This window comes from Mobula hypostoma, chromosome 7 (assembly GCF_963921235.1).
Source record: "Mobula hypostoma chromosome 7, sMobHyp1.1, whole genome shotgun sequence".
NCBI lineage: Eukaryota > Metazoa > Chordata > Chondrichthyes > Myliobatiformes > Myliobatidae > Mobula > Mobula hypostoma.
The window spans coordinates 69,068,241-69,080,681 of record NC_086103.1 but is presented as its reverse complement, the minus strand read 5'-3'; the positions used below and the strand labels follow the sequence as shown (position 1 = coordinate 69,080,681).

The 12,441-nt window shown below is 37.2% G+C and overlaps 1 protein-coding gene across 3 annotated transcripts in view; it reads right to left on the bottom strand.

The window, feature by feature from the left end:
- The window catches only part of ctnna1 (catenin (cadherin-associated protein), alpha 1), a 131,749-nt gene that overhangs the window by 27,467 nt on the left and 91,841 nt on the right, over positions 1-12,441 (bottom strand). For all 3 annotated transcript variants that reach the window (XM_063053583.1, XM_063053584.1, XM_063053585.1), the window contains exons 8-10: positions 5,623-5,703; positions 1,853-2,005; positions 1,306-1,398 (exon numbers count right to left, since the gene is read on the bottom strand). In XM_063053583.1, coding sequence (XP_062909653.1) covers positions 1,306-1,398; positions 1,853-2,005; positions 5,623-5,703 — 327 coding nt within the window. The remainder of the gene's footprint in view (positions 1-1,305; positions 1,399-1,852; positions 2,006-5,622; positions 5,704-12,441) is intronic.

Sequence of the window (12,441 nt, the reverse complement as noted above, 5' to 3'; positions counted from 1 at the left end):
AAATACGTAAGATGACAAAAGGAAAGTAACCACCCAGAATCCCCTGGGAAAAGAAAGAAATGACGCAGTTAAAAAGAAAGTTTAGCAGCCATATTAAGAAATCGAAAGTAAACTTTTCTGCCCAAATAGGGCACAGAAAAGTTAAAACCAACCAATTCACAGCCTCCGATCAACGGAGAAAATTAAAAAAAGGCAATTAAGATGTTGAAGATGAAAGTTGATCCAGATAACTCTGGGCATCCGATGGAGAATCAAAAAAACGAAGGGCTCCATCTGACATGCGAATCCTTAGACGTGCAGGGTACAGCAGCGCTGGTCTTAAATCCATCTTATAGAATTCCGACATCACGGATCTGTAACGGACCCGTTGGTCCCAGATTGGTTTACTGAAATCTTCCACGAATCGGAACTTAAGATCCGAAAAATCAATGAAACCTTTAGATCGAGCGAATCGAAACAGTCTCTCCTTGTCTTGAAAGTAATGAAAACGTAAGATAACATGCCTAGGTCTATCTGACCTAGACGAGTATGATGGGATTCTGTGAACACGATCCAGTAGCGGTGGTTGGTCAGGAAATACAGTAGGGAATGCATCTTTTAAAAGTTGGGAGAAATATTTCATAGGGTTGTTAGCTTCCACGGCTTCCCTGACGCCAATCATTCGTAAATTCTGCCGTCGCATTCTAGATTCCAAGTCAGAGTTTTTAAAAGTCAAAAAGTCAAGTTTCTTCTTCATTACATTAATTGTTTCTTCGACTTTCCCCATCTTAAGCTCACTTTGTTGCGCGAATTTTTGAAGATCAGATATAGCCGACTGATGTTCCGCAATACATGTTTGCATCTTATCAATTAAATCGGCAATTTTCTGGAACTTAGTTGAGATTTCCGTATGAATCAGGTCTTTAACAAAGCCCATAATTTCTGTACGAATCATCTCCCTAACAGAGGTTGAAATTTCCCTCTGAATTAACTCCGATATCGCTTTCAAAGTCACCGGTGATTCAGTCGGAGGGAGATCCGTAGCTTTCGGTTTAACCGGAGGTTTACCATCCTTGCCGTCTTTCCCGTTCTTAGACATAGCCGATCTCAGTATCATCCAATTGTCAGAGAATTCAGTTTAATTCAAAGTATTGTAAAAATTGATGCCTTAATAGTTAATTAAAGTATAGCTGACCATAGAGAGAAAAAACTCAGAGGTAATGGAGCGAGTCAAGAACGCGACTTCACTCCATGAGCGCTACCGGAAGTCCCCCAAGAAAAACAATTCTGATTACATTTTAGAATGAGTAAAGTATTTTGCCAAACCTGTGGGCAAAGGCCTTCAAGCTGAGTAGCTGCCATCCGAACTAGTTTCACACCTTCTTCATTGTTGGAAATAGAGCATGCAAGGTTGGCAACCTACAATTAAAAAATATTAACAGTATTTCATGGCTTCAGAAACAAGCAACAAGTCCCAGTCCTTATTAACTCTCTACTAAGATAAGGCAAATCTTAACTGAGAAATCAAGATTTGGTGAACAGAATCTAGAACCTGGCCCAGCAAAAGTAATAAACAACGGCTTCTGGAAATGTAAAATTAAATCAGCAATGTTGAAAATACTTGTCAGTTCCGACACATAGAAAAGGAAATAGGTGCTTACGGTCACTGAGCTTCAATAAGGTAATATGATCCAGTTCTGATATTTCATTGATAAGGAAACATAGTCATGTAACTCAGTTTAAAAGGGGCAACATTTCTTGCCTCCCTCAACCCACCAGACAGGTGTTATTTGCATGGAATAATGGAACACCAAAATATTAGCAATCAGAATGTTGTTATGCTTGATTAAGCAATGATGAAAACTGCACTTACCTCAACTAGTTTGCTGGCGTGGTCACGGAATACTTGAGCATATTCTTTCACTTCTTTCTCATTGCCATTCTTGGCTGCTTCAATCAAAACTAGAAGAGGTACGTTGGTCTCCAAGAAAGAGTCTGATACATGATCCATGACAGCTTTCCTGAGCTGTTAAAGATAATTGAAATCAAACAATGCAAATACGGCAGTAGTGCTTGCCTTTTAGTAAGCATGCATTACATTCAAGTTTAATTAACTAAAGATATATCAGGTTTGTGCAGTTAAATCCTTATATTTATAAGCAGGTTGGATATTGCATTTATACCTTCCAGCCGTCAACATCAAACTATGTCGATAAAGAGTTACTTGTTTAATTTTGTTTCTTCCTTGCAAAGAATTATAAAAAATGCATTAGAAAATACAATGTGTGCCAGAATGGCTTTCCAGTATCAGCTTCCTCTGCTCCCAATGTTTTACTGCTTGAGCTTTTTCGAGCAGTGTTAAAAAGATGCTCTCTATGATCATAGACGATCAGCAAAATTTCCTCATCAGTTTTGGCCAGAAATTTAATCCAGTTAAGATGGCCTTTATTCCTGTCACAGAACATCCATTATGTATCCTAAATGAGTAAGAATTCAATGACTTCCTGCCACAATTCAGCAGAAAACAAAAAGCAAACTCACTATACTCATAGACCTTCCGCAGTACACATCAGCAACAATCAAGGAAAATAATCACTGTAGTGACATGGAAGACTAAGCAAACACATCTGATTCTTTTTCCCCACTAAAATCAACAAGTTTACTTGGCTTTACAGCAGTTACCTCCAATTTTTAAAATAGTAATTGTACACTATGTGGTTGATCCTGAGTACAAGCCAAATGTGCTCAATGTGGATCTATATGGAATTGTTTTATATGGTAACGTCATTTAAACTGGAAGTTGCAGTGTACAGCACAAAATATCGTATAACAGATATAGTCAGGGAACTGGGAGAATATAAGAAATAAAGTTAATATATTAGATGGATATTATAAGCAGTATAAAAAGATCTCAGGATTTATTTGCAGAAATAACAGTTCAAAAAAATGCCAATATCAATGATAAGTTCTTAAATTACATGCATACTAATTCCTTGGGAATTGACAAAAAGATAAAGGACCAACGTCAAGGGACAAATAAATCAAAAGTCATGTCCAGAAAGGAACGTGTAACAAAATTGTGAGTTAGAAGCTATACAAAAATGAACAAAAGATAATAGCAAAAAAAATGGAACACAACAGTATCTTTTATAAGTACTCGATAGATAAGATAGAAGTAGGAAAGTTGTTTCCATTGGTAGGTGAGACTAGAACCAGGTGACATTGCCTCAAGATTTAGGGGAGAAGATTTAGGACGGAGATGAGGAAAAACTGTTTTTCCCAGAGAGTGGTGAATCTGTGGAATTCTCTACCCAGGGAAACAGTTGAGGCTTCTTCACTAAATATATTTAAGAAACAGTTAGATAGTTCTTTTATATAGTAAGGGAATTAAGGGTTATGGAGGAAAGGCAGGTAGATGGAGCTGAATTTACGGACAGATCAGCCATGATCTTATTGAATGGCGGAGCAGGCTCGATGGGCCGGATGGCCTACTCCTGCTCCTATTTCTTATGTTCTTATGACAGAAGTCAAAGCACAGTCAAGGATGTAAAATCACATAATGGAAGATTTAAGAATGAGGAAATAATAAAACAATGCTTAATAAGCATTTCTGGCAAGTTTTAAACGATATCTTAAGTGGATTAGTAGGGTTCTCCCAAGAGGTACACACACAACGTTATGAAAATTAGACTACAAAGCGACCTAAATGTATGATTCTATCAGTAGGATATCCCGGACTGTTGCTTAATTTGCCGAAGTGAAATTAGTTTACTGGGCTTTTCAGGGACAAATGACTTGGGAACAACTTGGCTGTATCCAGCTTCATGCTAGCTAAGAACTTTGTTTTATTAAAACTCACTTTAACATGCTGGTTTTGATACTACTGAATATTTTGCTAGATTCCCACAGAAGACCCAAGTCAACCACACAGCTGAGGGATTAAACTTTTATTGAGGGCATAAAGAACATTTAAAAAAATAACAAGGCATTTTTACTAATTCTCAGACTGTGTCATTCTTTTTCCAATATTGGTGAGCAGCAAGATCTAGCAAAAAATTTAAATGAGGTTCTTCGAAACAAACAAAATGCTCTATTAACTTAACAATTTAATCTTTATAAGATCTGAGGTTCCGCCACTACTTATTTAATAGGCAGGCAAAATTTTCAATTCAATTAACAAGATATTGAATTGACAAGTAATGAAAGCATAATTACTCTATAATTGAGCTTAAATTCAGAATCATGTAATAGAAATTATTAAAGGAACATCCATAAGGGGCATCACTTAGTGTCTGCAATTACGTATTGATATAGTCTTTTTTTCGTTTACTATTAATTGAAGTATTGTTTTTTGTATTAAATAACAATTTAGAAACGTTTTGGTTTTTCAAGAAAATATCACCATCACTCCAGATTTCGAAAAATAATGGCAAGAAAAGCAAGTTGACAAATAGTTTGGGGTGCTATGGTTAACACGATGCTATAATAGATCAGGACTTCAGAGCTTGGAGTTCAATTCTGATATCACCTGCATGTCCTCCCTTTGGAATCTGGGTGCTCCAGTTTCCTCCCATAGTCCAAAGACGTACTGGTTAGTAAGTTAATTAGTCAATGTAAATTGTCCTGTGATTAAACTAGGGTTAAATTGGGGGTTGCCATGCAGTGCGGTTCAAAGGCCGAAGGGCCTATTCTGCGATCTATCCCAATAAACAAACATACTGAATTTCATATTCAGAGGCAGTTCCCAGGTTAAGAACACCCAACTTACAGACATTCCTACATATGAATTAGCTGTCATATTATTAAATTCAAATGTTTGAAATATAGACATATATTCAGTCTAAGTCTTGTGCTTTTGATACTATTCACTGCAATACTTTATAAGTATATTTACCATATTGAGTGATTGTTTTTCTGTATTCTGACTTATGGACAAAATTGATTTATGGATGTTCATTACCTGGGGACAGCCTGTATTTTTAAGACCTTAAATTAAAAACTAAAATACATAAGCAAGACATTTAAACTGACGTTAACTATTTTCTATTTTGGATATTCACTAAATTACAAATCTTAAGTGTATTCAAATACAGAAACTTTGGAAGTCTTTAACATTTTAAATACAGCTTTTAAATAAATTTTCAATTGCCAACTTTTGGTTCTGGCCCCAAGAAAGCAAACTTCAACAGTTTTACTTTGATATCTGTACAAAAATGAACTGTGATCTATCTGAGATATTTTTAAAAATGTTTCAGTGCATTACCATTCTAGGCACCGACACAAAATAATTTGGACCCTGCCTTGGTCACAAGTCCTCTATTTGTATTGGATAATGAGGGTGCTCAAATTCAGGAGTTGACCACAATAAAATTGTCCTTAAGGGGATAGAAACTTGCCCATGGGTACTTAAACACATAGCTCATTTACAATGTCCACAATAGAGTTCAATAACTACAGAATCCATAGGTTATCTGTTTAACATTGATTAATCATGCTACTGCAAACTAATTTAATGGAACTTCAGCTAGATTCACTTTGTGTGCAATGAGCTTACTTTTAAGGCTTTATTTGAAAAAAAAATGTTATACATATTTGAATGCTAGGAAAGTCCTTTTTAATGGCTACTTCCCAAATTTACCGTACCTGTCTACGCAAGTCCCTTGTCTTTTTGGTCATTTTGTCAATTGCAGCATTGAGTGCATCACCCCTTTCTTTTCGACCAGCCTGAAATGAAAATGAAGTTTAATGCAGCAAATTCATTGGAAAAAGTACCTGCTGGTAAGAAAGCATTTGCAACTATAAATAACACAAGCAGTAACTGATCAGTACTTTTATACTTGTAAACATCTTGAAAAAAGATAATCCAGAATTGGTTTCTTAAACTGCTAATAAATAATGAATGCAGTTAAAATAGTACATTTTGAACATTAAAAAATTAGATAAAACTCTGCAAATAATCTTTTTTCAAATGACATAATTTCCACAGAAAGCCTTTAACTTCATCCTCCACACTTGCACCCTTGCAATAAATTAAGTTTTAATAACAACTGAACATGCCCTTAAATAATCAAAGTATTCAGCCATTCAGAAAAAAAACCTCTATAATCTCATTAGTGTGGTTATGTACTAAGCAAAAGATCAGCCACCCTCTTCCTGACACTTTTATCTGACAGTATCCAAACCTTTATAGTTATAATTAACAAATATACTGAACAACATTTTTTTTTCTTCTATGCACCTTAGCATTACTTACTGCTTTATATGCATGTATTAATCAATATGCCTATTGAACTTATGCAATTACTCTGAGGTTATCCAGCTGAGGAAAGCACTTGCTTGCTTGTTTGGAAATCTGCTCACATTTTCATTGTAACCCATTCCCATACAGAGAAGGTAAAAACTAGCCTCAGTTTCATTAAAAATATATCTGTACAAACAGAATACAAATTGCACCACAGATCATCTAATATTAATGCACCACTTGAGGAAATTGCATTGGTACTCATTAACTCAACCGAAAAATGTAATCAAGTTTAAAATTTAGAATTGAGAAATGCAGTTTTTTTTTAAATCTCACTAGTTTTGAGCATTGTTTGACAATTTAATCAGCATAAACTATATAAAATTATAATCAACAGTAAAAGCTTCAATAAAATTCCAAATATGCCAAAGCAAAGTTGTGCCAGAAAGATTTTACAGTCCAATCAGTTTCGGTGGGGGGGGGGGGGGGCGGGGGGAGAGAGAGAGAGAGAGAAGCCTTTAAACCAAAGGTCATGTTCCAAATCAAAATATTCTTGCAAAAGTATTACAATGCCAAAAAAAATTCATTAATTAGTCTGTATAATACAGAATTTAAACACCAGCTTTCCCCCCCTAAATTTTGAACTGTTTTTTGACATAAACTGTATTATTATATTCAAGCAAAGATAGGACAAGGATATGACAACACGAAACAAGATGCTGGGATTTCATACTCCCAACGATTCCAAATGCGCATTAATAGTGTCTTGATTGACATTGTGCCTAAATTGAAACTGAAAAAAGACATCTGAAAACTTTACTATACAACGATATGTGCTTACAGATAACACTAATAAAAAAACTGACGACCCCTTAGCCCGGATTGGCTGTTAATAAGATTACAGTATTTTTTAAAATCTCAATGCAATTTTCTGCAGGAATTCCATATTCTTTAATTTACTTTATTTGTCCAAAATATGTACACATCAATTCCTGCCTTGAACATACTCACAGAATGGGCTTACAAAGCCTGCTTGGGTAAAGGATTTTAGATTTCCCGACCCTGTGAATGTGGAAATCATGAGTTGCTGACAGTTCTAGACAGTGCAGCCAGGCTGGGTAAACATCAATCCTTCATCCGTTTCAGCAACATTTTTGCACATTTCACTGAAATCACATCTCATTCTTTTATTCATGAGAACACAGGCAATTCTTGCCTTATTCCAGGAATCAATCCATCAGAAATGAAAAAAATGAACACAAGATTAAGATAATAAAACCCAATGAAGTTAAGTGTCCTTTTCTCTCCAATTTACTTAGTCCAGAATTGTGCGGTGTGCTTAAAAATGCAGCTTGTTCTATATTAATGAATGGACACAATCAACTTTGTGTAGCAGCCTTTTAAGGTGCACATTTAAAATTTTTTAAATACTTCATTAGTTGTAACCTATCTAGTACAATACAATTTCACTGAAGGAAAACAAGCACATTTACAACAGAAATTCACTGAGGTAGATGGTGTATTATTGTAGCAGTTTATGTGTTTAATAGAAATTTGGAATAGAATTCCTGCCAACAGTTTCCAAGTTATAAGTATGCTACAGGGAAAAGAATTCTCCAAACGTAACAAGGGAAAATCTTGTACAAGCTTTCTTAGGCATTCTTGTGCTCCTCCTAGTGGCAGCAGCATTGGAATATATAGACTTTGTCTTTTAAGACAGGAATACAGAGGATGCGGGTTAATTGGAACACATCGGGACCAGCACATTTTGACCCAATTAAGCAGCTGCCCCTATTAGCCAAAATTTCATGGAAACAGTTAAGAAGGTTTAAAAAAGACAAACTGACAAATTATGTGTTTAAATGAAATAAAGAACAAATTAGAACTCTACCAATAGACTACAATACTATAAAACTGAATCAGTTCCTAATAGTTACCAACAGAGGAATTCACCCAGTGCATGTGATGAACAAAATCAATACAGAAATCTAGTGCAGGTAATAAAATGCCTGCATATAAGATATCAACGATTGCATCCTTCAAATCTTCATTTTCATTGAAACATTCAAGATAATTCTCAATATCTTTAAATTCCTCATAGTTCCTAACTTATGGAAGTGGTGAAATCATTTCATTTTCACTCCTGGCTGTTTCTGGCATTTCTACGCCTGAATGCTTGAAACCACAGTGAGCAAAACAGCTCAGCATTATCTTACTAGTCATTTCTCACCAACTATCAATGATAAAAATTACTACTCTTTGAAAACAAACACATGCAACCAAGCTATTTAAAAACTGTTCGCTCTAAGAACGGTGTAACGTCTAACAACCTGAATTAAGCGGCACTGTCCCAAATAAACAAAAGGAATCCTGGCTATTTTCTCAATTAGTTTTTGATCTTTAAGAGTTGCTCCAAATAAGCGGCTGTCCTGAACTGGAATCTACTGTACTTAAAAATCAGTGGCTTGAGAAAGGCTTGAAGGAGTTAAAAGGAGGGGGAAATAGTTGTTTTAAGTCATAAATAAGCATTCATAATCAAACAAAAAACTTCTAAAAATAACTCCATGTTTATTATTCCATGTACCTTTCCATATGAAATAATGAGGGTTATTAGAATTTATGATTTTGCATGTGCTGAGGGTGGCATGTTGAATTTTATTCATGAAACTCAGCCAATGTGATACTTCACAGGACAAAAAGTTTGGCTAACTACTAAAAACATGACTCACAAAAGTTGCTCATTGCGAACTGCATCCACTGGGAACGACATAAAGGATACTCATGTATATTCAAAGTAGGGCTTCAATGAGCTAGTTACACAAAACGTGAAAATGTTGTGAATGAAGTTCAGCATAATAGTATTCATCTTCTTAAACAGTCCCTTGGGTTCAAGAGCAACTTGTTTCTATTCTAAGTCTGTGGATTTTGATGTAGATGCTGAGGCCAATGTGGGTCTGTGATTCTGCAAGTACAGCATGAGATTTTTGTTTGGGCAGGCAGGTGGGTAGTTTGGGAGGTGGCATGCCACTTCTTATCTTTATCAGGCCTTCTGTGTGCTCTCTTCTACTCCGAACTGATGGATTTGTTCTCAATGACATTCCAAATACAGATTTTAAGCAACTATTGGGCAAGTATTCACCAAAAATCAATGGGGATGTTATATTTTCCAGGAAAGTTTTGAGAGCATTGTTGAGTTTTTTTTTCTATGTCTTGCTATGATGAACACAATGCAATATATCATGTCTGATTTGGAAGGTTAGTGTTGGGGAGACTCACCGGATGTTAGGTCACTCATCCTGCCAATTCATTTGGGAAAATTTTGCAGAAATAGTGGTCCCTGCTAAAGGTACAGGACCACCTGTTTTAGATAGTCCACCCATTAGAAGCATAAAAGAGACCAGGACTAATGCCCTGCAGACATTGTGCTTAGTCCTGTATTACAGGCCTTATTCTTCACTTTCCTTTCAATGACCAAGGCTGTGGCTTTTCTACCTCATTTTATTTTACCGTGCCCATGGTCTGCTCTTTATTAAATTATGGTACTGCTTCGCACTGTTGTAACTATATGTTATAATTATGTGGTTTTTGTCAGTTTCAGTCTTGGTCTGTCTTGTGTTTCTGTGATATCATACTGGAGGAACATTGTATCATTTCTTAATGCACGCATTTCTAAATGACAATAAACGAGGACTGAGTGTCCTCATAATCTAATCTAATCTAACATACCTCAGATGGATAGCTATTGTGAACTATTACCATCAAAGTCTGCCTTCATAAACTATCATACCTTGCACTCTGCATCTTCCAAGACTTCATCATGGCCCTTCCCTCATTGCGTAGTTACACAGCAAGGACCTTTGCTAGATAATCTTTGCTCTGGAGAAGTGCAAGGTGCAAATTATAAATGATAGCTTGGATTTTGTCATCTGAACAACTACATTTGCAAGTGCTGTCTGCATACTGCAGCTCAATAATTACAGTTGTTTGTAGAGGGGGGAGGCAATGTGGGTTGAACAGTACTCATTGTCCAGCACAAGCAAATTGAATTCAAATAGCAGAAGGAACACTGCACATCAAACTATCCATAACCCTGTCGCCTAACTCTATATCACATGTCACCTCAAAACCCACCAAATTGGAATGGAAGCAAGTAGTCCTCCCTCTCTAGAGACAGTGAAGTACAGCAATGCAGTAAGAAAGAGACAGAAGTGAGCTGGGGTAGTGATGCAGCCTTTCTTGATATCCATCTGCACTGATTGGGTCTCCTAAAATCATGGCTTACATGCCATTTTGAGGGAGAAGCAAAATGGAGACTAATTTTCATAAACAGCCAAATTTGAGAAGGATGCTCCACAATCATTTTTAATTTGCAAGTTTACACTATTCATCCAATTATTCAACTCCATTGTGATAATGCTGTACCCTGCATCTCTCTAGGGAGAATTGAGGGTGTAAATTGTATCGATTGTATTTCTAGATGGATAGAATTCACATTGCAATTTGACATGCAATCTTCATCTATTGGGAAAGTAATGGTGGATGACTCCAACGATGAATTTATGTGCTGCAGATAGAACAGAAACTCCTCCAGAGTTACAACAATCACATCTTCCTTCTTGAAGATGGCTACAATTACATTGTCTGAGGATGATTATCACATTCCTAGATATAGTAAAGAAGATAAAGAACTTATGGCTGAAATTTTTATGAAGTTTTAGAACTTCAGCAGCAATACTGTCTGTTCCTTAGTGTGCATGCGCCGGCCATGCATGCAGCCTGTTACAGCCGTTCTGACTAGTTTTCTTACTTTTTTCTTCTTACTTTGTTAACTTACGTTATTTGTTGTATTTTTTTTCCCACGGTAACACGTTAAAGCTGCGCCCTCTCTAACATGCTGGTGGAGAGAGTTTTATTTGGGTTTTTAGCGCTGGAAATAGTTACATTCTGATTCGACTCATTAGCGGGGCAGCAGTATGGTCACATTGTTTATTCCAGGGACCAGCTGATTGCCCTTATGCCGGCTGGTTTAGCGAACAGAGTGGCGGACACCCCTGCTGAAATCTGGAGGAAAACACACAGAGGATGCAGAGGGGAATCACAAAGGCGAGGAAAGAGGACCGGGTCGAGACAACAGAGACTTATGGAGAAGAGGAGTTCAGTGGGAAATAAAATGGACGAGTTGACGGCGCTAGCCAGGAGTCAGAGAACATTTCGGGAGTGCAGAGTTATGTGTTTTACTGAAACGGGGCTGCAGTGACATACCCGACCAAAACTTTTCCATGGAGGGCTTCCAGACCATTCGGCACTGAGAGCGGTAAGCGTAACGAGTTGGGGGCTTGCTGTTCTGGTTAACAACGGATGGTGCAATCCTGGTCATATTACGGTCGAGGAACGTGTTTGTAGACTGGATATTGAACCTTTTGCTGTTGGACTCCGGCCATATTCCACCGAGATACAACACTGGGCATCACGGGAGGTTGTTCCTGCCTGTGGCCATTGAACTTTGCAGCTCCTCCCGTGGAGGGTCAGACACCCTGAGCCAGTAGGCTGGTCCTGGACTTATTTCCATCTGGCATAGTTTGCATATTGTTGTTTGATCGTTTATGGTTTCTGTATTGTTGTATGCATGCTCTATTCTTGGTTGGTGCAGCTGTAACGAAACTCAATTTCCCTCGGGATCAATAAAGTATATCTATCTATCCTTAGGTGTTTTGCTCTTCACTGGCCAATAATCCTTTTCAAATTCACGTCAATTAAGGATGGAGAATAAGTTGCACTAGATAGTTTGCTGTGGAATAGATTCAAGATTGCTCAGATCAAGTAAAGAACCACTGCTCAGGATTTGTTCAAAGTGCTTCGTTGAGCAGACATTAATCACCTCTGATTTTGGTAAGGTATTCCCCATTCACAGTTCTTAGCACATTGGGCCTTAGATGTCAGACTGTAGTTGGTCTTGAAGAATCCACATGTGTCTTGTTAAACAGCAAGCTTCTACCCAAAGAACATCTTGTATTTCCAACTCACTAGTTGTTTAATACTATCAAACCAGTACTGATACTACTACTACGTCGACTCAGGCCCAGGGGGCTGGCATCGGGCATGATGACGGACTCTCCACTTCTCCCTCTCCCTCAGAGTGTTCAATTCATCTACATTAGCCGCGCCACTGTCTTCTAAGAGCATATTGACCATAGTCTTAGGAGGGCACCCAAGGTTCATCC